This window comes from Crocuta crocuta, unplaced genomic scaffold (genome assembly GCF_008692635.1).
Source record: "Crocuta crocuta isolate KB4526 unplaced genomic scaffold, BGI_CrCroc_1.0 scaffold16, whole genome shotgun sequence".
NCBI classification, from domain to species: domain Eukaryota; kingdom Metazoa; phylum Chordata; class Mammalia; order Carnivora; family Hyaenidae; genus Crocuta; species Crocuta crocuta.
Window position 1 is genome coordinate 8063157 of NW_027531893.1, and position 27975 is coordinate 8091131.

Here is a 27975-nt window from a genome sequence, read left to right on the forward strand (position 1 = left end):
TTTCTGTTAATCCCAAGGATGGCAAGTAATTACCTACCCACTAGAAAGAAGGGGAGACTTAGCACACACGTATTAAATCAGTCAGCATTTAGGGAACAGCTACTGCATGGACACAGTGTGGTAGGTTCATCTGGAAACGGCAGTGAGCTGGCATCGGAACCAGTAACATGATTCATTCAGTCAACAAACATTTACCAAGAAACAAATGCCAAGGGCAAGATCAGCACAAGGTGCCAAAAAGAACACACGTGAGCCGGAAATAAACCTTACTAAAGGTGAAAAATAGAAATATTAGTCACAATGACTGTGGTATAAACAGAATACTCCACAGCCATTTAAAATCATGTTTGAGTCTATTTAATAAGGGAAAATTCCACGAATACATAATCAAGTTTGAAAAAAATGAAAGCAGGTTGTAAAATATAACTGGGTCAAAATCAGAGTGAACACACTCAGTAACCACCCCACCCCTGCTCCTAAGACACAGAATTTATAGATAAATCTTTAGAGGTTTTAAAATTTACATAATACTGCTTGGAAATAAGAAAAGGGAATCGCGGATCAAAAATAAAGATGACTCTCTAAAAATAAATGAATCAAAAGATGAGACTCTACAATCTCAAATAGGACTCAAAGTCACATGGTTCATGAGGGATGGGTCCAATGTGAGCCATGGAAATAGAAGTCCTAACATCTACCCAGGGAATAAGAGGCAAAACTGGACCCAGAATCATGCTTCCCAGGGTCACAGCCAAAAAGGATGCCCCCGTCTGTGTCAAGGAGCAAAAATGAAGTAACTTACGTGAGCCTGGGACCCAAGCCTGCACCAGAGGATATATAGAGCAGGGAGAGAGCTCTGAGCTAAGCTGTTGACATGAGCTCTAATTTAAAAGCACATACTCTTGCAGACGTAGGGCAGAAGAAATCATAAAATCACCTCAAGTTCACAAATAAAACGTGTGAGGACATATGAGACATTAGAGAAATACAAGAACATCCAATGATTAGAATCTGCAAAATCAAAGAATTCATATCCAAAGAAACAAAGATGCTAGAGTAGTCAGAGAAGGTCTTCATAGTATTTTTTTTAATCCTCAAAGGGATAGGGGAAGAATTTACATTCACAAAGTAATAAGAGTTTTTTTTTTGTTTGTTTTTGTTTTTTTTATAAAACAAAAAAGCAGGAAGGCACATAAAGGGGCTAATTATTTATCTTGGAACTACGGTGAACCATTGTCAAAATTAAAAGCTCAACTGATAGGTAAAATAATAGACCAGATACAAATAAAAAGAGCTGGTTAAGGCAAAATAATAAACCAGATACAAATAAAAAGAGTCAGTTAACTCGAGTATAGAGCTGAGGAGACCTTCCCAAAGATAACACAGAGAGAAAAAACTGAAAAAAAAAGTTTAAGTTAAGATGCCTGGAGGACTAGTTGAGTAACTATGTATGAAGAGAACACAGAAAATATTAGAGAGGAAACACCCAACAGATAATGGCTGAGATTTCTCTGGAAATAAAAAAAAAACATGAATCTTATGACTAAAAAAAGCCTACAGAGGGCAAAGTACAAAAACAAAAACAAAAACAAAACTAAGTGAATAGAGCTTAGAAGGAAAGAGACCCTCATGTCCAACCGTGGCTGCTCTTGGTGAAAGGACTTAGAGGAAAGAACTTTATTTCCTTCTTGAAATGTTAATATATTTTCTAAGTGCTCTCCAGTGAAACCACATTATTTTTATAAGCTGTGGAGGAGGAGTACTCATTATTTCAAATACACATAAACACACTTTTCACAAAGACTATCCTCAAGGAACTTACACTCTAGTAGAGAAGATGAGATGGCTAGACACAACATAGAAAGCAAAATCCATACAGCAACTGACATGGCTAGATGTAGCTAAAATCTAAGCCTGGTCTTTTCCCCAATGGAGCGGTTAGAAATAAAGGGAGGAGGAGGTGAGGACACGGAGAAGAAACATCAAGGTCTAATGCATCTGCCTGATTTACTAGGGGCTATTGCCCTAGCCAGAGTTGTATTTCATTGGGAGAGGATCAAAGTGGCCAAACCAAGATAACATTAGAACTTTATCTACATCAAACATTATTTTCACCTCTAATTATATTTCAAGACCACCCACTGATAGAAACAAAAATTAACATCTCTGTTGTAAGTTAACATCACAAAAATCTGCCACTTAACACATTTCAATTATTCTAAGGCTTTGTTCTTTCTTACGTGGGTCACATAGACGGAGGGAAAAGTAAAGTTGGAGAGGGGGACATGTTGCATTTAACTGATAATCAAATTAACTACCATTCTTATCCATGGGGGCACTATCAACTCTCATGTTACCCATTTGGAAGTGAAAACAACACAGGTATGTTCTGGGCTTCACCAAATGAACATCATCTTAGTGGGGAGACAGAAAGGCATTTTCAGTCTGGGGAGATTCAGACTTTGTGGCTGTAACACTGCTGGCACACTCAACCAAGCAAGGTGGAGTTTTAGGCAATATCTCATGGCTGCCTCTTCAGAGCCAAACAAATTGCACTCAGCATTCAGCTCCAGAAGAAACAGGTGGCAAAGCCACAAGCCAACGAGATGTGCTACTAAAGGAAGGAAGGACTGTTCACATTTTAGACCATCTCTTTCCTGAACACATTCAGGTTTCTCAAAATACCACTCTTTAACCCACCTCTCCTCAACATATACCCCAACATTATATCTGCTCACTTCTTTGATCCCCTGCCATCAAGACCAAGTTGGCAAGCCCCCACAATTCCCTTCACAATTTCCGAACCAACGGACTATTTCATTCCTCTCCCGACATCCCCTCTTAAATCTCTCTCCTATCTTGACTTCTCTGCAAAGGTCCTCTCTTATCTTCCTCTTGCCGTTTCTGGATTCTTTTCCTTCTTTACTCTGAAGTGGGTTCACACTCTTGCCCAATTCCCAGAGGCGGTCTCATTTGATAGGAGCAGAGGATGCTTCCACCGAGGCCCTCACACTTCCCTTTCTCACACCCCTTTAAGGGAAGAGCAGTTGCTGGTCCGGTTAGTGAGGGTCAGAGCCTGACATTCACAGTGGGCAGGGTCACCATATGCCAAATGGGTACTCAATTCTGAGCCCACTCTCTGTTCCTGCTTTTTTGCCTACAGTCAGATGGGTAAGTCAGGTAAGAGTCTGAGCCACACACCTGCCAGCTCAGACCTCCGAGACTCAAGACACCTTCTCTAGGTCAGATTTCACCAGATTTCTCCATTGATCATGCTGGGCCCCAGTCAACCCATAATTTTCTTTCAGCATGGCTACTATCTTTTGTGTGTTGCCTTTTTGGTCAAAACTTCAGAAGGGAGGAGGGATCGGTGGGTAATGTTTAGATTCCCAAATCACCAACCCCACGCCAGAAACTGAAGTTCTCCATGCCTTTATCAGAGGACTGGTCAGTCCTTATGCACAAGCCCTAGGCTCTGAGTCACTGCACCTGCCCACGGCGCAGGATCTCCTATAAAATGAGATTAGTTCCTTAACCCTCCTGAAGTTAAGACGGCAAAATTAAAGGATAGGCTTAATTTGCTGGAAAGTAAGATCACAGCTTGAGACCAGAAGACCAAGATCTACCCCACCACCCACCGTGTGGCCTCAGGCAAGTATTTAACTGCCCCCTATGCCTCAGGCCCCTCATCTGAAAGTTGCAGGATGTCCTAGGAGACTCCAAGACCTCCTCCAGCACATAGACCGGTGGCAAAGCATAGCTGTTCCCTACTTTCTTTCATCCCAGAAAAGAGCTCCCCCAAACTGAGAGGTGGCTGGGAAAATGCTCGGCCGCACGGAGGAATTCTGCTAGACTGCAAACCATTTCAAATGAATGTTTAATAAGATACTGCATTGGTTGTATACTTCGGCTGAATGTGCTGCAGCCCAGGAGGCCTGGAAGAATTAATACGGATCCCAAAGGAGCTGGTGGGAACTGCTGAGGCAGAGGCAGAATCTGATTTGATGAATATAAAAGTGCTTTGAGAGCGTCAGAAGCAAAGTGCTCTGACAAATGTCTGTTCGTTCCATTAGAATGTCTCCTGCTATCCAAGGAACACCGTCCAAGACGGTGTCAGGGCTGGGTACCACGGCACACAAGTACACACACCCTGTCCTCCCCTTCCTACCTCACCCCGGCCTTTTCTGGGGCTTAGAGATGCAATGCACCCACAATTCCAATTTCTTCTCCTTCCTCACTAGGCATCTCCCTCTGACCCCTCCCCCATCCCTCTACTTCTGCACAATCCTCAAACTAGGCCCTCGTAACATCTCACCCAACCTTAGAGTCTCCCCTCTTCCCCAAACCAACACTCTAGGATGGTTCACAGAATAACCTCCTCTCTCATTCTAAACCAAGAGATGTGGACACACCTTCTTTTCGTTCGGACACTCTCCAAGTTCATGCCAAAACCCATCCTTGGGGGGCAACCCCTCCCTCTGACGTTCTGGGCGCCCCTTACAGCCCCACCCAGGGAACAAGTAGGAAAATGCCAGGCCCTCCGTGCTCAGGGACTATAGTCAGTTCTCTCCACTCACACCCACTCCTTAGAGGAACATTCTCCTGTGCATCTGCAGCCTGGGACTTCTCAAACTCTCCACCTGGAGCGACCGTGGAAGCATATTTCTCTGCCCTTTTGTGTTTTACCTAAAGCCTATGCATTGCATTCCATAACATACCCACGTTGAATCTTTTTAAAAATCGTTTTAGTTGCTTACCGCAGAGAGGAGACAAACGGACACTTTCCCACTAATCAGGAAAAACTGGCATCATGGAAACAGGAGCTGTAGTGTTTCAAGTATCCGCAAGCTCACCTCTGGGCACTATCTGGAAGCCTCCAAGCATTCTACCACCCCCTCACGCATCGCCATTTACAGAGCGCTTGGTGGTATACCCCAAATGCCTCAGGACCTCAGAACCAAGGCAAAGAAAGCACTTCCATTCATTTTTGGGTTGGAAAGGCCAAACCCGGCTCTCAGCAGGGCCAGTGGCCACGACCCTCTCTCAGACCAAAACAGATGCCACAGGCTCCCAGAGACCTGTGGTCGGGGCAGTACGGTCAGCAAATTCCTGCTCCCGGCAGCCTGTCACCTCTGTGACTTACCTTGTCAGCCATGATCATAGACGCGCCCCCGTGGATGCCCAGGATGGGGATGAAAGTCTGTGAAGAGATAAAATCCAGCATCTGAGCCACCGCCTCCTGGTCGGTGTCGTCCCCAAACACAAGACCATGGATGCGCGCCCCGGACATGAGGTCGCACACATGTGTGATGAGGCTCTTGGGGTCTGTGCGGTTCATCAGCAGGGCTACCACGTTCACGTCCAGGGGCAGCCCTGCTGCCTGCTCGGGGCCCCAGAGGTTTCGCAGTTCGCGCTCCGTCACGTCGTGGCTGTGACCCAGCAGCACCGCAATGTTCAGCGCCGGGGGACCCTTCTCCGCCGCCGCGCCCTGCGCCGGACCGCGCCAGACCAGAAGGGCCGGCAGCACCAGCAGGGTCCAATAACCCAGTCTGCCCATAGTCGCCACTTACGGTCCCTGCAAGGCGGAGAGGGAGAGTCAGGGCCACAGTGACCAAAGGATTACAGACCCAGCCCCTTGCTCTAGGAGCCAGGTATACAGCCCGTCCCCAGCGCGAGCTGACAGGGTCACTGGCTCTGTTCCCCACTCCCGCCGCCATCCGCATCCCTCGACCCAACTCTGTCCACAACTCCAATCCAAGCTAATCCTCCATCTGTATCCCTAAATCCATTTTTGCATCCAGCCTTCTTCTCTTCCCCAGTCTCCAGCCTCCTCTCCATATTCAAATCTGCCCACGGCTCCCACCACACCTCCAAGTTAGCTATGGACCACAGACCCTGAGCGTAGGCGCACGGAGCAAACCCTCCACCCACCCCTCTCGCACTCAGCTAGTTGAGACCAAGTTGCCGACCCCGCCCCCTGCTCAAAGGAACCAACTACAGACCAGCCCCCGCGTGCGGAGGCGGTGCCGAGACTCCGCAGCCCTGCTCCCGCGCGGTGCTAGATGACTGACCCCGCCCCCTGTGAACCCTCGGGTACAGCAAAGACCTGGCCTCACGCGAACCCTGCTGCAGACCCCACTCCCCTCCCGCAAGGCACCCCCGCCAATGCATGGGAATGAGGATGTGCACCCGTGCGCCCCAGGTGCTTGGGGAAGATTAGGGCTCTCCCCACCTCGCACGGAGGGGCCATCGAGCGGTTTCCACTCAACTGCAAGAAGGCCCTAGGACCCGCCCCCTACACGCACACGTACACACACACACACACACGCCCTCTCTCATGAACGCCGCGTGCAATGCAGAATCCCAGAAATGAGGGGAGGCGCTTCCACCCGTGGGCCGGCGCGTGGGAGCTGGCAGAGAACTGCTTGGGGAGGGGGGCGGGAGGGGGGAAGGGGGGCTCCTTGGCAGCTCTCCGACGGACACGAGCTGTACGGACCCTCCCCAGGATCCCCACTCCAGATCCTGTTACCAAGTCTCGGGTGCATGTGAGCAGTGGGGAGCACAACCTCACAGGCACGCGCGCATTTCTGCGCACAGCCGCAGGTCGTAGCGGTACCCACGGCCATCCGGAGTCCGCACACGTCCTCCGTCGGTGCACACACGTGTACCGCGCCAGGTGCACAACTGCGCGTGCCTGCAAATACCAGCACAGCCGTGCACGCGTGCACAGGCGCGCGCCCCTCGGGCCCGGCGCTGCCGGAGCCAGGGGAAGTTGGGGAGAACTCGGTCTGGCCGAGGCACTCTTGGGGTGAGCACAGCCGAACACGGAGCCGCAGCGCCCCCTGGTGCTCCTCCCGCACCTCGCTACAGATCATCCCTCTCCCGCTTCCTCTCTCCCTCTCCCCCCTGATCCTTCTCCCGCTCTCTCTCCGGTCGAGTCTTCCTCTTCCCAGGCCGGCTGAGCCCAGGTCTCCCGCTGGGACGTACCTGTAGCCGGAGAAGGTCGAGGATGCAGTGGGGCGCGCTGCGCGCACGAGCATCTCGGCCGCCTCAGCAGCCACCGGGTTTAGCGGGTTCCCGCATGCTGCGGCCCCCGCGCGCTCCCCTAGCTGTCCCGCGCTGTCTGCATCGCCCCCACGGGGGGCGGCTATCCCAGCCGGAGGCTCTGCAGCAGGGCTCTACCAGGGTGGAGAAGAGACGGAGAGGCCGGGTCAGCCCGCAGGCAAGAGAAAGGGGACGGGGGGGTGGGGGGAGCAGGCTGCAGTCTGCAATGCTTACAGCCCCCTGTGCGCCCAGGGGGCTCGACCAGAGAGGGGGAGCTGCAGCTCCGGGCCCAAGACCCCCTGTGCGGAGCCTCAGACCCCGTCGATAAGCAGAGCTCCGCTCCGCTCCTGGGCGGACAGGAGAACGGGAGCCCAAGGCTGGCCACGCACGAGAAGCTAACTGGGCATCTCCACCCTCACCCCCTACCACCTCCCCGGCGCCGGCTGCTGGCAGTTGTTCGGCCAGGAGCTGCTGAGCAACGGGGGTAGGGAAAGAAAGAGGAGAGGATGGAGGGGGGTGGCTGGCTGAGTTTGCGATGAGCCGGCAGGAGAGGGGGAGGGAAGGACTCAGGCTCCCGCGGTCCCGGATCCCCGAGGGAGGTGCGATCATTCCCACGCAACGACCCTCCTGCGGTCCTGCCGCCCCCTCCTATCCAGGCCTCCCACCGTCTTTTCCCCCAAAGGGGCGGCCCAGGCCCCGCGTCCCGCGCCAGCACTCACCGCAGCCTCTCTCCACATAGTTCTCAGCAGTGGCCGATCCTGGTCATCTCCAGGGCTGATGGCTGCGGCCGCGACTCTCAGCGCTCACCCAGCCCCATGGTCCCGCTAGCCCCGCGGCGCCTCCCCCCAACAGCCGGAGCTCGGCTTCCCGCCCCACTCCCGACAGCAGCCGCCCGGTCCTCTAAGCTCGGCCGGGAGCCCTCTCCGCAGCCCAGGCTCCGGGCTGGTGGTGTGTGTGAGGGCGAGTGTGTGTGTGTGTGTGTGTGTGAGTGAGTGTGTGAGCGCGCGCGCCGGCGTGTGGCCGGGGATCCCCGCGGTCCCCGCCGGAGAGGCGCGGGCGGGGGATGGCAGCTCCCTCTGGGCCCTTCGCTGCGGGGCCAGCTCGCCAGCAGGCGTTCAGCTCCCGATTTCCCGACGGGAGTCCGGAGAGCGCCTCGCCACCCTGGTTCACAGCGCTGGCAAAGCAGGGCTCCGGAGGGGTGCTTCTGCTACGATCGCCCCGGATGAAGAGGAGGAGGCAGGCAGGGGCGCCCCCACGCCAACTTAGGCACTTGTTCTCAGTCGGCTAGACGCAGCAGCCCCCACGACAGCCGGCGAGGCTCGGAGCTCCGGTGGCCGAAAGCATCTTCCGCCCGCAGCCGCCCTCCCCGGAGGCGGGCCGAGGCGGACCCCGCAGTCCCTCGGCGGCGGCGCAGGGCCCGGCCCCCCTCNCCTGCGGCGCCTGCCGCTGTCCCTGGTGCTGAAACCGCGCTCTCCGCCCGCTCCCGAGCGTCTGGTGCGGCTGAAGAATCAATTATTCAGATCTCGGCTACAGCTTCCTCCTCCCCCAGTGCCTTGTGGGGGGTACAGCAATCCCCCTCCACGCACAGGCGCGCCGACACACACACACACACACACACATACACACACACACACAACCACAGAATCTGCTCCAATGCTTCTCCCTGTGCCTCACCACCTCCGTAAGGGAACCCACTCTTCTGATCCCAGGGAGCCATAATCCTAAAAGTAAAGACATCTCTACATCCCCCACTTGCTTCCTTCTTGTTTTCTAAGTTATATCCAACAAAAGTCGCCCTGAAGCTTCCACTTCTCAGCTACCAGCAGGGGTGAGCCAGAGAGCATGGGACTGCCCGGGTGTGTGGGGCCCGGCTGGCTTGAATTCGGGCAACTGAGCATGAAAAACATGGTCAAATGCACACCTTGGTCCCTTTTACACCCAAGCTGTATTTCTCCAACTCCCAGATGCTTGCTTTCCTTACCTCAGGCCCCGGAGAGAAAGAGGCCTTAAATTATAAGAGGTTTTGCAGTCACTGTTCTTTCTAACCCTGTATCCACTCCTCAGCCTGGTATCACCTTTGGATTTGCTATATATTTATCGTTCCTTATCAACTGCTAATCTGGGAAGTGGAGAAGAACAGTGAAAATATCTATCTTTTAGGGTTATTTTGAAAAGAAAACGAGATAGCCTTGGTAAAGGAGCCAACAAAAACCCAGCACATAGTAGATGCTCATTAAACATGAGGTCCCTACAAGGTAGCCTAGGAAGGGCGGGCCTCTTTCCAGGAAGGCTGAATACTAAAATGGAGACAGGAAAGGAAAGGCTCCTGGAGATCTATGGGTTCATTAGTAAGCTGGCTGTTGTATGTTAAGTTCTCTAGAGTTTTATTATTCAAAAGACAGAAAGGAAGAAATTCTGGAAGGTAGATGAAAATGGTGGGTTGTATGAAATATGGCAAAGGAGAGAAGTGTTCCATTTCTTGAGGCTGTAAATGGGCTGAGCTAGATTGAGTGAAAACAATCATTTCTTGGATTTTGGCATAAGGGCAGGGCCCTAGTTTGGAGACTTACAGGGAAGTTGGGCTCTTTTATTTAAATAATATATAAATTATACACAATAAAACACACATCTCTTGGTGCACCCGGATGGCTCAGTCAGTTAAGCGTCTGACTTCAGCTCAGGTCATGTCTCCTTCTCTCTCTGCCCCTCCCCTACTCATTTTCATTCTCTCTCTCAAAAATAAACATTAAAAATAAAAATTAAAAAATGTTAAATGTATCTCTTAAGAACTCAAGTGTTGGAATTATATGCACCTGTGTAGACCATCACCCAAAACAAGGTCTAAAGTATTTTCACCACCCTGAGAAAGTGTTGTGTCTCTCTGTTGTTAATCCAACCCCCCAGTAAAAATCATAATTTTATTAGCACCATTTATAAGCTTTGCTTATTTTCAAAGTTCATACAAATAGAGTCTATGTTGTACATATTCTGGTGACTGGCTCTTGTCACTTAACCTAATGTCTGGGAGATACATTGATGTTGCTGCGTGTAACAATAGCTTTTTCTTTGTTGTTGCTGAGTAGCTTTCCAGTATATGAATAAACCACATTTTGTGTATCCATCTTTGATGGCTGGACATGTGGATTGTACCTATGGAGCTTTTTAAAATTTTTAATTAAAAAATTGTTTATTTTTGAGAGACAGAGCACAAGTTTAGTTTTGAGACACAGGGTAGGGAGAGACAGAGAGGGAGACACAGAATCCAAAGCAGGCGCCAGGCTTTGAGCTGTCAGCAGAGCCCAACATGGGGCTCAAACCCACAAACCATGAGATCGTGACCTGAGCTGAAGTTGGATGCTTAATGGACTGAGCCACCCAGGCACCCCTTTGTGGAGCTTTTTAAAAGACAAGTGGTTGTACCCACTGTCAATCTTCTCCATCAAAATCTTCAGGAGTGACGTTTGTTTCAATTCCTAGGTGATTCTGATGATGCCCTGGTGATGATCCACCACACTTTCCATGCTTGCCTATCAATGTTGACTGTGAAAGTCTTTGATTAAAAACAAAAAACAAAACAAACAAAAAACTATTGGTATGGAAGAGTTTGAAGTCATTCCTGACCAGACTGATAGAAAGGTAGATCAAACTGGTGTTGTCTCTTTTGAATAGAGAAAGAAGGCTGTCCAATTTTTTTTTTATTTTTTTTTTGTGTTTTATTTATTTCTAGGAGAGAGAGAGAGACAGCGTGAGCAGGGGAGGGTCAGAGAGAGAGGGAGTGACAGACTCTGAAATAGGCTCCAGGCTCTCAGCTGGCAGTCAGCACAGAGCCTGACGCGGGGCTCGAACCCACGAACCGCGAGATCATGACCTAAGCGAAAGTTGGACGCTTAGCCGACTAAGCCACCCAGGCACCCCAGGCTGTCCCCAGTTTGATGGAATAGTCTGTCCCTGCAGGCACAGGGAGCTAGGGCTGCCCCAGGCTGGACATCTCCCCAGTGTGGAGAACCATTTAGGGTCAGACACAGGGAACTCCACTACACCAGTGGAGACTATAATCGTGTGTACATGACTGCATACGGGCACATGGACCCCAATGTTCATAGCAGCACTCTCAACAATAGCCAAAACATGGAAAGAGCCTAAGTGCCCATCAACGGACGAATGGATCAAGAAGATGTGGTTTATCTATACCATGGAATACTACATGGCAATGAGAAACAATGAAATCTGGCCATGTGTAGCAACATGGATGGACCTTGAGGGTGTTATGCTGAGCGAAATAAGTCAGGCAGAGAAGGACAGATACCCTATGTTTGCACGTATAGGAGGATTAGGGGGAACTTAACGGAGGACCGTGGGGGAGAAGAAGGGAGGAACGGGTGGGGGAGAGGGAGAGAGGCAAACCATGAGAGACTCTTGAATGCTGAGAAAAAACTGAGGACTGATGGGTGTGGGGGGGGAGGGGGGAGATGGGCATGGAGGAGGGCACTTGTGGGGAAGAGCACTGGGTGTTATATGGAAACCAACTTGACAATAAACTATTTGTAAAAAAAAAAAAATAGTGTGTACATGACCATGACAAGTTGCCCAATGCTGTACGCTGTACTGCTAATGCTAAACCCTCCACAGAGGTTAGGAGGCCAACCAGGATGCTGCTGCTCAAGAGTTTCAGATGAAACATCTTCATAGCAGCTATGCTGACTAAGATTATGAGGAAAGAAAAAAAAAAAAGCCCCCAAGTCATACTGTTCTGCAATCAATTTTGCCAATTGGTTTTATGGCCAGTCACATCATTAAAGTAACTGAAATTACCTGGTCTAGTCTTAAAGAACAAATTGTTTCAGCTGTTTTCAATCTGATTGATTTATCTTCAAATGCGTTAGTAAAGAAATGACCCCCATGGTTGCCATTTGCTTTGAGCCACTTGAACTCTGTGGTTAAAAACCAACCACCAAATCATGTCTATAGCAGACAAGTAAAATAAGCCAATCATTGATTGTGCTTCTCTTGACATCTCTGTTCTCAAGGGAAATGAGCAAAGAATGGCAGCATTTTGAAGCTGAGACTATATCGTACATTGTTTTCAGAAAATTTGGCGAACTCTGCCTACCTGAATCACTATTTTTTTAAGTTTGTTTATTATTTTGAGAGTGAGAGAAACCATGAGAGGGGAAGGGGCAGAGGGAGAAGGAGTGAATCCCAGTTTGATCCTGATGTAGGGCTTGAGCCCAATGCAGAGCTCAAAACCATGAACCGTGAGATCATGACCTGAGCCGAAGTCAGATGCTTAACCGACGAAGCCACCCAGACGCCCCATACCGGAGTCACTTTCACGTGAATTCTTACATTAAAGGATCTGAGAAGTCCTGTAGGTTAGAACAATGTTTATTAATCCAGCAATATAACTGATCATGATCAGAAGAAATTGATCATGAAAACCTAATGTTATCCCACATAATAGCTGTTGCCATCCTATGAAAATTTTGGACCTAGCTCAAAACCTTCATTTTGCATATGGAGAAAGTGAGACTAACAGGAGACTAAACCAAAGGCAAAATTTGGAGCAGTATCCAAGAATTCTTGTTTTATGTGCCTACTATGTAAAATAAAGTAGATGTTCACATTCTACAAGGTTACAGGAATTCCAAAGCAGTATCATACAATTCTGAGACAGAAAGAGTAAAAAAGTAATGTAGGGTGGCCAAGAAACCTAAACACCAGCCTAGCCACCACCAATAGTTCTTGGTTTGTCACTGGTAATCTAGCTTCACCATCCCTCCAAATTCCACCTCTTGGGCTAACCCCAGTCCCAGGAGTCTTGATGTTATATTTTACAGTAGTAGAAAAACAGTACCCATCTGTCCTGTACCAAGGCAATCATCATTAATCAACTCGTGAACTATTTCTCTCTAGGTTTAGGTAGAGCATCCTAAGCTTGCTCAGTTCCAGGTTCTGGGTAGCCCCACCCAATGTGACATTCCTAAATAAGTTCTCAGAGATTCCAGAGTTTAGCATAACCTGACTCTGATGACCTGTGTCTCCTTTACTTTCTCTTGGATCCTAACTTCTATTTAAGACTCTCCTCTTTATAGCCCAGTTTATCCATTTGTTAAATAAAGTCTTACACTAGCCATGATGACCTCAGAGCTGCCTTCCATGTTTGATGTTCAATGACTCTAACTTTTTTTTTTTGAAGGTCTTGATCTTGGGATCAGCCAAGGTGATAGTTAACTGTCCTACAATTTCTTATCCAAAAGGCTAAAAATCCCTTCTTGCTCCCATTAGCTATTCAGATATCAGTAGTTCTACTCAGAGAGGAAGGCTTTTTCTAAATAAATCCACTGCCAGTCTGGAGAACTAAAATTAAGACAGAAGCAAAGACCTTGTCGGTCTTCACCCAATGCAACCCTTTACCGTCCTCTCTTATATCTCTTATAACAGGAGCCTAGCAGACACCAACACATACAATTGGGAAAAGAATAGGGGTGCTTGGGGGGCTCAGTCAGTTGAGCATCTGACTTCAGGTCATGACCTCACAGTTCATGGGTTCAAGCCACGCATCGGGTTCTGTGCAGACAGCTAGCTCAGAGCCTGGAGCCTGTTTCAGATTTTGTATCTCCCTCTCTCTCTGACCCTCCCCTGCTCATGCTGTCTGTCTCTCTCAGAAATAAAAAATGTTTAAAAAATTTAAAAAAAAGAATAATGTTACATTCTACCACTTTGGAAGGAGTCATTTTTGACATCTTGAGAAGTCCTCAGTTCCTTCATCAGTAGAACAGGAGTAAAATCACTCTGCCTTCCCCAACACTATAGTGAACTTTGTTTAAGTTCTATGTCTTAGTGTGAATTCCTCCAAGAACAGTAGGGGTTCTATACCCAGTTCCAAAGTTGGGGGGAGGGGTGGCTTCCCCCACATCACCAAGCAATTCTTGGACACCAGTGGGTGTCCTACAGTTCAACTCAAATCTGACTCTACGTGGAGATACTGTCAGGCTCCACAGGTTAAGGGCTCGGTCCCACAAGACTACCTTCCACTTCAGATGCCAACTGCAAGTTCAGGTTGTTTCCTGCGCTTCTGCCTGGCTATAAATCAGAAGTTCCCACAACCCCCTCCTTGGGTTTGATTCATTTGCTACAGCAGCTCACAGAAGTTAGGAACCCAGTTTACTGACTGATTACTGGTTTATCACAATGGATATTATTTTCTTACCTTTATTTTGAGAGAGAGAGCATGTGCATGTGTGTGTGAGCATGCAGGTGGGGGAGTGGCAGAGAAGGAGAGAGAACTGTCAGCATGGAGCCAGCTGTAGGCCTTGAACTCATGAACCATGAGGTCATGGCCTGAGCCAAAGCCAGATGCTTAACCGACTGAGCTACCCAGATGCCTATACAATGAATATTATAGGAGGCAAATCAATAGTCAGATGAAAAGATTATATACATTATCACACATATAATACAGACACACAGACTATAGATTATTATATAGGACAAGGTACGGTGCATCCCCGATCCACGTCTCTCCCAGACCTCCACATGTTCATCTGAAAACTCTCCAAACCCTGTCCTTTGGGTTTTTGTGAAGGCTTCATTACACAGGATGATGGATTGAATCACTGGCCACTGGTGATTGAGTTCACATTTCCACTCCCTCTCCCCTCCCTGGAGATCCAGGGATGGGACTAAAAATTCCAACCTTCTAATCACATGGTTGGCTCCACTCATTGGACAACCAGCCCCATTGTCAGGTGCAAGCCAAAAGTCACCCCATTAGCATAACAAAAGACCTTTGTGCTCTTATCTCTTAGGAAATCCCGAGGGTTTTAGGAGTTCCGTGCCAGAAACAGGAACAAAGACCAAATATATATTTCTTATTATAAATCACAGTATCACAAGCAGACCCTGAGATCAGGATTTGAGAACCTTAGTCTATCTGGGAGGTGATCCAGAAAGCACAAGAGGAAGTGGGAAAACAGGAAGCCAATAAAAGGCATGTGGCCAATTGGGGCAAGTCAGTCCCAATCCAGCTGAGAGATTGTACAGAACACACCTCAGGATTCTCCCACTTGGTGGCAAGGAATGAGGGAGGGCGGATGGCATTAACATACCCCCTCATCCTTCATTGGTTGAAACAGTTAACTCCCCACCCTTTCCACCTACTCTGTGCACAGAGACATGCAAGAAGCCTTGGGTGTGCACATGGACTTGCTACAAGTGACCTCGTAGACAGGGTGGGCCAGGGAGATGCAAGTGCAGCTAGGAACACACTGCCTTCATCTTGACCAAGTTAAGGCACCAAAGAGAGTGGTGCAGAGGGAGAGAGATGGGCAGGCCTCCTCCACTGGGAAAGGAGTCTGAGCCTTTTAACTACTACTTGGGCTTCAGAGAGGAGGAAGCCCAACACGTGAGCCACCTCTAAGCAACCAGTCACCCTGCTCACTAAAAAATACGGTTCCATCAGCGTTCCAGAATCTGACCAACCACATCAACATCCTGTGGAAGAGAAGGAACAAGAGTGAGCCCCTGCAGTGCCCATGCAGGCCATACCCCAAGGAAGTGCCCTGGGTGCACTTCTCCCAGTCACCAACCCAGGACAGTTTCTGTGTCCAAGGGAAGGCAGGCCTCTCCTTTAGAAAATCTCTTCCCTTACAGGCTCCACCACATTGTGTAGAGACTCTGGCCTGACCTAAAGCTCTCTCCACTTGGCTGTGGCTGGACTGTCCAGAGTAGTCACTCAGGACAGTGCTTTGAAAACCCTGCAGCCAGACCATTTGAGGCTAATCTCCCAAGGCCAAGAAGACTCAAAAAGTCTCATCACTCACCCCCACAGATAGAGAGGGAGACTCAGCCTATTATGATTCTGCCTGATTCATGAGTCTGTGCGTAGGGAGAAGACTTGTCGGAGTAATGTCTGGGTGCCAGGGAGAGAGGTCATATTTCCTGGCACCCAGGATCACTGAAGCATGCCATCTTGAAGGTTCAGAGGCCCATGGGGATCATCAGACCTCCTACACCTCTCTTTAAAGGCGAGGACACTGAACCCTGGAGACGTGAAGCAAGGTGCTGAAGGTCACACAGTAGTATGGGTCACACACAGTCTCTTTTGTCTTCTGTTGCAGGGATGGCCCTTTGCCTCTCCATGAACAGCCTCTGTGGGGCATGAAGTCTGGTAGAGGCTGCCAGATGGAAAGTCACTACGAATTACTCCTTGAGGTGGGAATGGTCCTTGGGTACCCCTGGTATCTGCACCTAACTGGGCAGGGCCAAAGGCAGGGAGTTGGGAGTTGGGACGGGGGGGTGAGGAGGGGAAGGAGAGGTGACCTGGTTACTGAGTGCTTTCATCAGAGAAGTGATGTGGGGCATCACTATCCCATGTGGAGCACTGAATGGTAGTAAAACAGGGACCTTATAGTAGTTGAGAGCTGCCCCTGATCAAGGACACCACTGGTGCCAGGCGGGGGGGGGAGGGGGGGTGGGCACCCACCTGTGTCAGGTCCCAGAACCTGCACTTTGAACCACTACACTATCCGCCAAAGTCACCAATTCGCTGGATCTCTTCAGATGGCTCCCTTACCCTCTGAGGCTTACTTGCCTCCTCTCTTTGGGTAGAAGAATGCTGGATCGGCAATGGCTAATGCTCAAACTTATCCTAAGTAGCAGAACCCCTTCTGTGCACCTTGCCTCATACATAATGCTCCTACAGGAAGCAGTGAAAAGTGCCACTTCAATCCCAAGTTGAAAAGGGGTAGGGGGTGGAGGCCTGATATTCATCATGAGCTTTCCCTTGCCTCTGCCCCAACTCCATCCCAACCAAATATAGCTGCTGACAGAATGCTAGGATTCTGATGAATGCATTTTGAAACTTTATTATTTTTTAATGTTTTATTTATTTTTGAGAGAGACAGACAGAGGGTAAGCAGGGGAGGAACAGAGAGAGAGGGAGACACAGAATTCAAAGCAGACTCTGGGCTCTGAGCCATCAGCACAGGGCCTGACACGGGGCTCGAACTCACAAATCGTGAGATCAGGACCAGAGCTGAAGTCAGACATTTAACCGACTAAGCCACCCAGGTGACCCCTGATGAATGCACTTTGAAATTGTGGTCTGACCCCTGCATGGTACACAACTATAAGGGACCGCACAGATGTTACTCATCAGTAACAGACTGAGCAAAGATCAGAATCCAGGACTCCTGAGTGAGCCAGGCATTAAACAGAATCTGAAACCAGACTCTTCAACTTAGAAGCTGCATGAGCCTGGGTAGGTCCCTTAGCCTCTTTGTGCCTCAGTTTCCTCATCTATAAAATGGGGATAATAATAGTACTTCAATACAGGTGAGACAACACAGAGCACTTAGCACAGTAAGTGGCCATAGTCAGGGTTTAACAAACGTCAGTTATTAGTATGCTAATTACTGCCTGATAGGGCCCTCAGAGGCCTCAAGAAGAGGTTCCCCTGGGATGATCTGTCACCTGACAGATACCTCCGTCAGCTGAACGGTGTGTGCTCAGGGAGGTGAGGCCCACGGGNGTACATCCCAGATGGTCGCCACAGGGGAGCTGGCCAGTGACACGTTGGCAGAGTCTCCCTTCCTTACACAGTTCACCGAGCCACGCAGGGCCCAGGAGCCTCGGGCTGGAGCCCACTGTGCCAAGGAGGCAGGCTGCCCAGCCTGGACTGATGGAAGACAGGCGTGGTGAGCCCCGGGAAGCAGCCTGGGCCTCCAGCCTGCGGGGAAGATGCAGGGGAGGCAGTGGTCCAGCCAGCCCCCCCCAGACTCCTCCCCAGCTTCTCTCTGGGTGGGAGAGGGAGGGATGTAGTGAGGGCCAGCCCCTGCCCCAAGGACTGGAGTCCATGCCTATCTTCACTCTTTTTCTCAAAGTGGTAGCTCTTTGCTAACAGCCATGCAGTGGAAGGAACGAACAAGAACTCATTTAAACAATGAGAGTTTGGGGTGCCTGGTTCAGTGGGTTAAGCGTCCGACTTCGGCTCAGGTCATGATCTCGCAGTTTGTGAGCTCGAGCCCCACGTCGGGCTCTGTGCTGGCAGTGCAGAGCCTGCTTAGTATTCTGTCTCTCCCTGGCTCTCTGCCCCTCCCCCACTTGTTCTCTTCCTCTCTCCCCCCCCCCAAATGAATAAACTTAAAAAAAAAAAAAACAATGAGAGGTCAATTGTCTTCAACTGAAAATGCAGATAACCATGATACCTACTCCACAGAGTCACTATGGGGAGTAAGTGCCATACTGCATAGAGTGGTTGGAACAGTATACGCCACAGAGAAAATGTTCCATCAATGGCAGCCACTGTCTGTTACTGTATTACATTCCTATTTGGGTCAATACTGTAGCACAGTGATACAAGCACAGACTCAGGAACCCCTCTGCCCAGGCCCAAATCTTGGATGTATCTCCTTCTACTTGTGTGGCTGTGGGAAGTTGCTCTGCACCTGAGCCCTCAGTTTCCTCATCCACAAAATGGGAAGGATATTTGTACCTCCCTCCCTGGCAGGATTGCAGAGATGAAATCAGGTGACACACATAGGATCTTCAGCACAGCACCTGGTACACGATAAGAGATCAATAAGTAGAGGCTATCACTATTACAGATGGGCGGTAATATTATGGGCTGGAATCAGGGTCTCCTGCCTTCCGATCAGGTGCTCGCTCTGCTACTTGCTGCTGCCTCTCCTGCAACTGAAGTTCCTGGCTCTGCCCTCCGAGAGTCACTGTTCTCAAAAAAGAACTCCATTTTTACTGGGAAGTCACAAAATAAATTGTCGCCAAGTCCAGCGGTCGGGTCCAAATTGCATCAAGAACATTCCTCTCCATTAGGCAAAGCTGCCGAAGAGTCCAGGCCATGGGGAGAGGAGGAAAGGCTCAAGTCCCACAACCAGACGCGGGCCCCGACAGACCCGAAGGCAACCACACTTCTGTGCCTCCCCCCTGCCCCGGTTGTGCCAGCTCAGGCAAGCCAACCCGCCCTCCGGGGCCTCAGTTTCCTTGTCTGCAAAATCATGGTTGCCTTGAGAAATGAGGCGAAGCATCTGGCACATACTGGGTCTTTAATAAATGGCAAGATTGATTATACTTCACAGCTTTCCCTCTCGAGTGAGGTATTCGTGGGGCTCGGGGGGAGGGAGGGCTTGTTTCTTTGCCTGAAAATGTGAAGGTGGAGGGGTCTTCAGCCCCTGGCAGACAGCTGGACCTCTTTCCATTGGAAGAGATGGGCCAGGTCAGGCAGGATGAGCTCCTGGGAAGCTCAAGAGCAGGGGCATGTTGGAGCCCAAGGCCCCACCTTGGCCATGGAGGCACCTCTCCTTTGCTTCCGTCTGGGTTGTTGCTTTAAGTGCATCACCAATGCCCCCCCCCCGCCACTCCCCACCACTTTCTGACCTTTGATTCATTTAACCAAAGGTAATACATGTGCATGTCAAAGACAAATCAAGCCCTAGTTGATGTTCAGTTCTCCTCTCTACCTGTCTCTCTGCTGTCCCCTTTCTCTGCTCCCAGGCATGGTATCTCCCCACCCCCACAGCCACCATGGCCACTCCTTCATCAAGAGGTTTCGTTCATGAACCCTTTTTGATTTCCTCAGTCAATACAGGACGGGAGAGGTGTTGCTAAGTGACTCCTGAGGCTAGACTGTCAAAAAGCCCTGTAATTCCATCTTGTTCTCCTGGGACACTCACTCTTAGAGAGTGTGGCTGTCAGGCTGTGAGGAAGGCTAGCATCCAATGGAGAGCCTTCCATACAGAGGGACCACAGCTCACAGCCCCAGAAGGAGGAAGCACACCAACCCGCCAGCCCCATGAGCGAGTCACCTCAAAAGTGGATCCTCTGGGTCCCAGCTGAGCTGCCCCAGCAAAGGTAAGCGGTTACTGCTGAACCTGGCTTGAATTGCAGATCTGTCAGCAAAATTAACTGTTGTTTTAAGCCACTCAGATTTGGGCAGTGTTACACCGCATGTTTAACCAGTCTCCCAGATTGTTCTGTCACAGGTGAGCAGAAGTTCATACTCTGGGACACACGGCCCTTGGCCAGCCTCTGTGAACACGGGAGGGACCTTAGAGACCCCACCACGGGCTTTATAAACACCAAGGACCCCTTTACAGAGAAACTTCAAGGATCCCTTTCTCTATCTTGGTTTGTTTTCATCTTTGTTTTTTCTACATTGGGTTTGATGGGCAAATCCTGGGCCACTTCTGCTTCTGTACGTGTTTGCACCAACAGCTTCCCCAAGGATGTCTGAAGTTCTCCCCCACTTCTGAATAAGCAAAGCCAATTTCCCATCCGTATTGACAGAGGCATTTGTTACCTAAGCAAGAAGCAGCCTTGCAAATTCTTGGGTAAATAGCACAAGTCCAAGAACAATACTTCCGAGCCAGTAGCCACGAGATGCTGGAAATGACAGACCTCTTGGGACGGCCCCGTCTTGCTCACAGACTCGGAAGGCGCAGGCTCCAAGGAGTGTGTGGCCACAGCCACTCAGGAGAGCGGGAAGCCAAAGAGGAGACCGAGCACCATGATGAAACACAAGGACTTGACTGTGCATCCTGGCTCTGTGACTCACTAGCTGTGTGACTTCTGGCAAGCTGCTTAACCTATGCAGACTTCAGGTTTCTGCTATGCAAAATGGGGAAAAACACCATTTTCCTCATTGGGTCGCTAATAAGATAATGTGGGAGAAATCACCTAGCACAGAGGAAGTTCGTACATACTCAGTAGATAGTAAGAGCTACTATTTTTTCACATGTTTTATTATTAGATGCTGCCCCCAATAAAAAGAAGGTGGAGGAGGCCCTCGGATAGAAGTCAGGGGACCCAGATTCTTGTATTGGTTTTGCTGCTTACTCACTTGCATACCCGAGGCAAGGTGGTTACCGTGCTGGATGGTGGTGGTAAAATGAGCCTGAGGGACAAGGAGGTGATCTCTAAGCTCCGAGTACACTCTAGCTTTCTCCTTCTCTTAACTGTTGAGAGAATCCTATTGCCTAAGATCTCAGACACCCTTTTATTTTTTATAGTTTAATTATTTTTGAGATAGAGACAGAGCATGAGCAGGGGAGGGGCAAAGAGAGAGGGAGACACAGAATCCGAAGCAGGCTCCAAGCTCTGAGCTGTCAGCACAGAGCCCGACATGGGGCTCGAACCCACAAACAGTGAGACCGTGACCTGAGCTGCAGTCAGACGCTCAACACACTGAGCCACCCAGGCACCCCTCAGATACCCTTTTGGATGGCAGAAACAACTTCAAAGCTACTTAAGTCAAAGAGAGACAGAGAGAGAGAAATGGCTGGCTCAGAAAAGCCAAAAATGGGTTGAACAATCAAACCCCAGGGATGCAGCTAGATCCCAAGAACAGCCGGAATCTGGCTCTCACATGTCTCTCTCCCTCCCACTTGCTCACTACATTCCCCCTCCCTCACCAACCTGTCTCCCTCTGCAGTCAGAGAGCCAATCAGTGCCCCTGTCCCCAGTTTAAACCCAAACGCTGCCGAGGAAAGAATGACTGACCGCCGTCCCTCCCCAAGCCCCAACAGGCCAAGGCAATGATTCATCGGCCCAGCTTGGCTCAACAGTTAACACCTTGACCAACCAACCATGGCACTGGGGTAGGGTCGTAGTAGAAGGTGGCAGCTCTGCAGGAAACCGCCTCCGTAGCCAGGGGAGCGCATCCGAATTTGGGGCTCGTAATGCACCCTAGAGACAGGCTCTTCTATCTCCATCATTACTTTTCAAAGCACTCCCACTTGTATTCCCGTATAATCCTTGTAACAACCTCACAGCGGAAATAGAACTGACAGCTTTAAATCTGACATAACGTAGGAGGACAGTGGGACTCGGGGAAGCTGGGTGCCACGGCCGAAGACACACAGCCTGTCCACGGCAAAGGCAAGCCTAGCCAAGAACCCAGGTACCTGAACTCTAGCAGTGTTCTTTCCCAAAACGCACTGTGCACTTTGCCTGGTTTTTCCAGAATGAGCATGAAAGCAGACCCAGGAATGGAAGAGTTGGTGAATCCCATGTGTCTCTTAGCCTGGCAGCTACAGAGACTCTCTTGAGGGCTGCTTTCTGGGTCTGATGTCTCCCTGCCTATAAACAGCAGACTCGGGAACTCTCAAGTCCAGACAAGGAAAAGCACAAGCTTAGGGCCCTTCCAATCTGCTAAGAATGGAAGAAAAGGAAAGGGGGCAGAAGGAAAGCCTGGAAATGTCCAGGACAGCTCCAAGCTCTGGCTGAGGGAGAGATTTAATCATTGCAGATGCCGCTCCTNACTGAGCATCCCCAAGGGAAGGCACTGTTGACTTTCCCACCCCGTTCCTTAGCTTAAAGTACTTCTTTCAGCTCTTTTAACAGAGCACAGCCGTCAGGCATGCTGGCTTGAGAGCCAGTCTGCCCAGCTATCCGGCCCTGGCAAATTATTTTACTTGCATGCCTCTTCATCATTTATATAATGACTGACTTTTTAAAAAAAGTATTTATGCCTTGGATGTATTATGTTCCATGCACAGGGCACCTGTCATTGCTATGTAGTTGCTATTGTTGCTCACACAGTTGGGAGAGTGGCTGAGAAGCATAGAGGGGGCATTTTTTGTATTACATTGTTTTCATATTATAAAAGCAACCCAACCACAAAGGAAAAGCTAATACAGAAGTTCAGACAAGCAGTTGTTGAACTGGTTAAGTCTGTTCAACAATCAAGGGGATGGATAAAAAGGCAGCAACTGCATTGTGCTTGATTTGAAAAGAGTTAAGGGACAGGACAACCAAATGAAATTATACTCCTTAATGCATCCTGGTTCAAACAAACCTACTATTAAAAAAAAAAAATTGAAGCACAACTGGGGAAGTATGAATATAGACTTCCATATAAATGGATCAGATTTATCACATGTCATCATGGTGTGATGGTTAAGTAGGAAAACATTCTTAGTGTTTTTTAAAGAAATACTAAAATATTTAGGAATATTTTATTTAAGTATTATAATTATAATACTTATATATTACATGTGTATATAATATACATAATACTTATAGAATTATATTTATAATATATAAGTATTATAATAACAGTAACTTTAAAATATTTCACCCAGGGGTACCTGGGTGGCTCAGTTGGTTAAGCATCCGCCTCTTGATTTTGGCTCGGGTCCTGATCTCACAGTCGTGACACTGAGTTCCGTGTCAGGCTCTATGCTAAGCATGGAGCCTGCTTAAGATTCCCATTCATTCCCTCTCTCTCTCCCCCCCCATGCCCCTCTCCCCTACTTATGATCTCTCTCTAAAAATAATTAAAACTAACAAGTATATATTTTACCCAAAAAGAAAAAAAAAGATGAAGCAACTACAGAAAGCTATTAACAATTATATCTATATCGTTACATTATTATTATATATTTATGTTCATAATATGTGTTCAGGACACTTGTCTAGTTTGGGGTATGCTGGGAAATTTTCATAATAAACATACTTAGGTAAAAAAAAAAAGCTACACAAACTACACTAAAGAAAATGACTCTACCATCTAGAAAAAAAAAAAAAAATCACCAAAAATGTTTTGCTGTATCTCCACCCTGCTTGTCTGTTTTAACATCACTGCAGTCACAAAGCACACAACATCCTCCACTCTGCTTTCTTCGCAACTTACCAGAACATGAGCATTTTTCTGTTACAAAAATCTTTGCAAATATCCTATTTGATGGCTATGAAATATTCCTTCAAGGGAATGAACCAGAAAAATCTTTCCATTCCCCTATATACAAAGTTCCAATGGTAATGATAATTAAGTTACAATTTTAATTTAAATGATAATGATAATGAAAATGACCGTGATGAAACTGGTAACTACTAATATTCTCTGAGTGCTTAACTACCCTGCCTGGCGCTTTAACAAGCAACACTTCTTTTCATCTTTGTAACCTGTGAAGTGGCTACTACTATTATCAATACCATTTGATGGAGGAAAAAAATGCACTCAGAGAAGTTCAGGGACTTATTCAGGGTCACACAGCGATGAAGTAGCAGAGCCAGATTCCTATTCAGGGGTACAAATGGACGCCCCCATCTTTAATTCCATTAATTTTTTTACTTACTAAACATTAATAGGGTCAGTTACTCAGCTGGGCGTCGGCCCACACTGTGAGTACCGTCTGTGGCAGGAACGCTAGCCCTTTAGGTTCATCAGACCAGAGGGACTCCTGAGTCTCCGAAGCCTGCATTCCTTCGCCAAAGATGAAGGAGCCCAATTCCACACTTGCAGTAATGACTCTTCCTGCCCAGGGAAGGGCTCCCTGACAGCCAGAGAGAGGGTAGGGGTGGGGGATAATTTACTACTGATAATTAATGACACCCAAAACCTTTTAATATTCTTATTATTTATTCTTAATCCTCCCTGCCTGCACCGGCACTAACAGTTTGTTGTTAATGAGACTGAAGCATTTTTAAATCACGTTAATTGACATTTTTATGGTGTTCAGCAGGCCCTAAACACAGAATTTTCAGTGGGGAGCTGATTAGGAGCTCAGGGAAGGGACAGGGCCCTGCGGAGCCTGGTGCAAAGGAAGGTCACTAAGGAGCAGCCTGAGGGCGAAGGCGCCTCATGGCTCCTGTGCCGGGTCCAGGAATTCTGTCCCATGGCTCCTTCTTGGTCAAGTTCTTCCTCATCCCCCAGAGCTACCCTGCCCCTCCCCACCTAGCCTTGGAGGCTCCACTACTTCCGCAATGTTGGGCATGGGGCTTTAATTGCTCAGTACCTCAACTGCCCCATCTGTAAAACCGGAATGCTAACAGTCCGTTCCTCACAACGTTATTATGAGGGTCAAATGGGTTAACTTAAGAAACCACACCTGGTACCGTGCTGTTACTATGGTTTAGAAAATGAATTTCATGACGTTTCTATGGTTGATTTTAATGATGTTTGCCAGGGATTCCTGACTACCTCTTACAAGAGTCTTTTATCTCCAACCTATAGAACTCAGCACCGGCTAGGTGACTTGTTTGGCCACCAACATGCAGGTGAAACTGACATGGGTCACTTCCCAGCAGATTTAACAGCCAATACGTTATTTCCTGGGTCTTTTTCGCCCCGCCACGAAACCAGCCATGTTCCCCACAGCGGCTCTTCCATCTGCTAGGTCCCAGGGTCACGAGGACGCGGGGAGAGGCCACTGCCAACAGACAGTGGACACACACTGTGGGGAAGAAATGAACCTTTGCGGTGGAAGCCTTGGGGGTCATTGGGTTAGTGCAGTGAAACCTCGCCTATGGTAACTGACACAGCATCTGGCCTCTGCAAGCCCCCAGTCCAAAGGGGAAAAATGTGACAAGGGAGAGCCAAGGGGCTGCCAAGGAAGAACACCAGGCCCAGCCAGGGAGGATGGGGTGGGGGGAAGGGTCCCAAAAAACCTTCCTGCCAGTGTGAGCTGGGAGTGCAAATTCCATCGCAGGAGGATGCATGAACGTTTATCCCTGCTCAGGTGGTCTTTACCTGTTCTCTCATTTAATCTTCAAAACAGCGCTATGAAGTAGTTACTGTTACTGTGATGCTTTTTTTTTTTTTTAACTTTAAAAGCTTAGGTAGCTTCTTGTCCCAGATCCCATGGGGGAGATGTGGACGCGGGCAGAGTGCATATACTTCCTACCACGTTGTATGGTCTCTTGCACATGGCCTCATTTGTACCTGGCCCACTGGGACCATGGAGGGTGTGGGGGGGATTATTAAAATGCAAATTCCCAAGCCCACCCCAGGTCTGCTACAGTAGGCGGAATTTTCAGATACCTCCCCATGAGCTCTACCCCATGGTGTTACACCCCATTCAGTCCCCTCACCTGAGTGTGACCCAGGGTCTGCGACTCACTTCTAACCGTTAGAATACGGGGTCTGTTGGGGCGCCTGGGGGGCTTAGTCGGTTCAGCGTCCGACTTTCGCTTAGGTCATGATCTCGCGGTTCGTGGGTTCAAGCCCCGCGTCGGGCTCTGTGCTGACTGCCAGCTCAGAGCCTGGAGCCTGTTTTGGATTCTGTATCTCCCTCTCTCTCTCTGACCCTCCCCTGCGCATACTGTCTCTCTCTCTACTAGAAATAAACAAAACATTAAAAAAAAAATACGGGGTCTGTAACTGGGGACGTTACTGCCGTCCACAAACTCGGGAAGTAAGGCTAAGGCAGTGATTGAGGAAGACGGAGCAGTCACACGTAGTGGCCAGGGTGGGGGCTGTTTGGTCACTTCCACCGTCTGGACAACATCCCTCTTTCATCTGTGTTCAGACGTGACTGCTTCTGTCTGGGCCAGTCACGGCCACACAGTGGCCCCATCTGAGGTGGGTGGTTTGTGAAAGCATTTGTTTGACAGAGCACCAAGGCAGCTGTGTGGGCCGGGCCTGCTCTGCTCTTTCTCATGAAGGTTTGAAGTGAGGAGCGCAGCAAGGTAGACCCAGGAAGGAAGGCAAGAGCCGGCTGTCCAGCGGCTTCTGTAGCAAGACAGGGCTCCTTGGGGCCTGTTCCAGAGCCAAGGTCCAGCTGGTGGGAGCTCACTCAGAGCTCAGGTACCAAGAGAAGGGATCCCTCCTTCCCTCCCTCTCCCCACTGCCAGGAGCTGGCACTATTTAGGACTCAGCTGGGGGGACATCTTGTTGCCTGAAGTCAGTGGCACCTGCCTTAGAAACGTAGATACTGACCACCCAGCTGGGCTTTAGACCTCCCCCACCCCAGGCCTGCAGACGGAATCACCATTGATTCTTTAATTCTTGCCCTCATTGCTTTATCTAGTATTTACTAAAAGCCTACGGAGTGTCAGGCACCACGCTTGCTTACGGATAGAAAACAAGACCAATGATTGGGTCGGCCAAGCTGTTTTCAACAAAATCCCTTTCCCCCAAATCACCTGCTTCCCTCTTCTGGTCTGCACTGCCCTCCCTCTTCTCCACACCATGCCTGTCTATGCAAACTCCAGCTATGCTGAGGTCCATGCCAGAAGCCTCCTCCATGAGGATTTCTAGATCCATCCTGGCCCCACATAGGGCACCCCCACCCCCACCCCCGCATAAAACCCTTTCTCCGGAACACTTTCCTATGAAAAGGTGCTGTCTGACAGGACAGGGGTCTGATGGTCTTGATGTTCATTGGGTGTCAAAGACAGCCTAAACCAACGAAAAGAGAGAAAGGGCCCAAAGGGTCAGCGACGGCTGGGGGGTGGGGGGGCACTGCACCCTAACAACTACGGAGAGACTGCTCCAAACTGAGAAGTGCCAGGAACTCAGCCACAAGAGCCTGCCCACCGGGGAGCAGGGGCCCAGGGAACTGCGTAGCAGAGCTGTTCACCTGCAGACTCCATGAGTTCGAAGACCAGACTCAGACCTGAACAGAAGGACCTTCTTGGTGCATTCGACTGAACACTTAGTCATAGAGCCTATTAAGTTGTGGCCCTCCCTCAGGTGCAGAGCTGACTCCATTACATTCAGGAATCGTAGGGGTTGCAGGGTTGAGTTCCCAGCATGCACCGGGCTCTGGCCAAGCCACCCGACAAGCCGAGATCGTGCTAAGAGCAGAGACATTCACCACAGGAATGGGGCTCCCCAACAGACTTTTTATAGGCTCCTTTTCTGCTTAATCAGCCCAAGCTGGCTTCTATTAAGAACTCTAATGGATACGCCCACAATCTGCCTACTTGGAGATGATCGCCGTTTAACTCCATGGGGTTCAGACTTCCAAATCTTTTCCTGGTCATATATGAATTAATGCTTTCTCATAAAAGTGGAATTGCATTTTTATATCATGTTGTATAACCTAGCACAATTTATTTGAGCTATTCATCAACTGTTTGAAGTACTAAGCTTTTTCCTACTAATCCTCTATTTTTGAACAATTTGATTGTGCCACCTAATCCTTTACGGTTTCCAGCGCTCACACAGAGGGGAACGATTTGATAATAGTT

General features: G+C 49.1%; 1 protein-coding gene across 1 annotated transcript in view; it reads right to left on the reverse strand.

Annotated features, from left to right (window-relative positions):
• Positions 1 to 5572, reverse strand: part of GRIN2A (glutamate ionotropic receptor NMDA type subunit 2A) — a 364034-nt gene extending 358462 nt beyond the window's left edge. Inside the window, exon 1 of the mRNA XM_077773268.1 lies at positions 5144 to 5572. Within this exon, the coding sequence (XP_077629394.1) occupies positions 5144 to 5557 (414 nt within the window). The 5' untranslated portion in view covers positions 5558 to 5572. The remainder of the gene's footprint in view (positions 1 to 5143) is intronic.
• Between the last annotated feature and the right edge of the window lie 22403 nt (positions 5573 to 27975).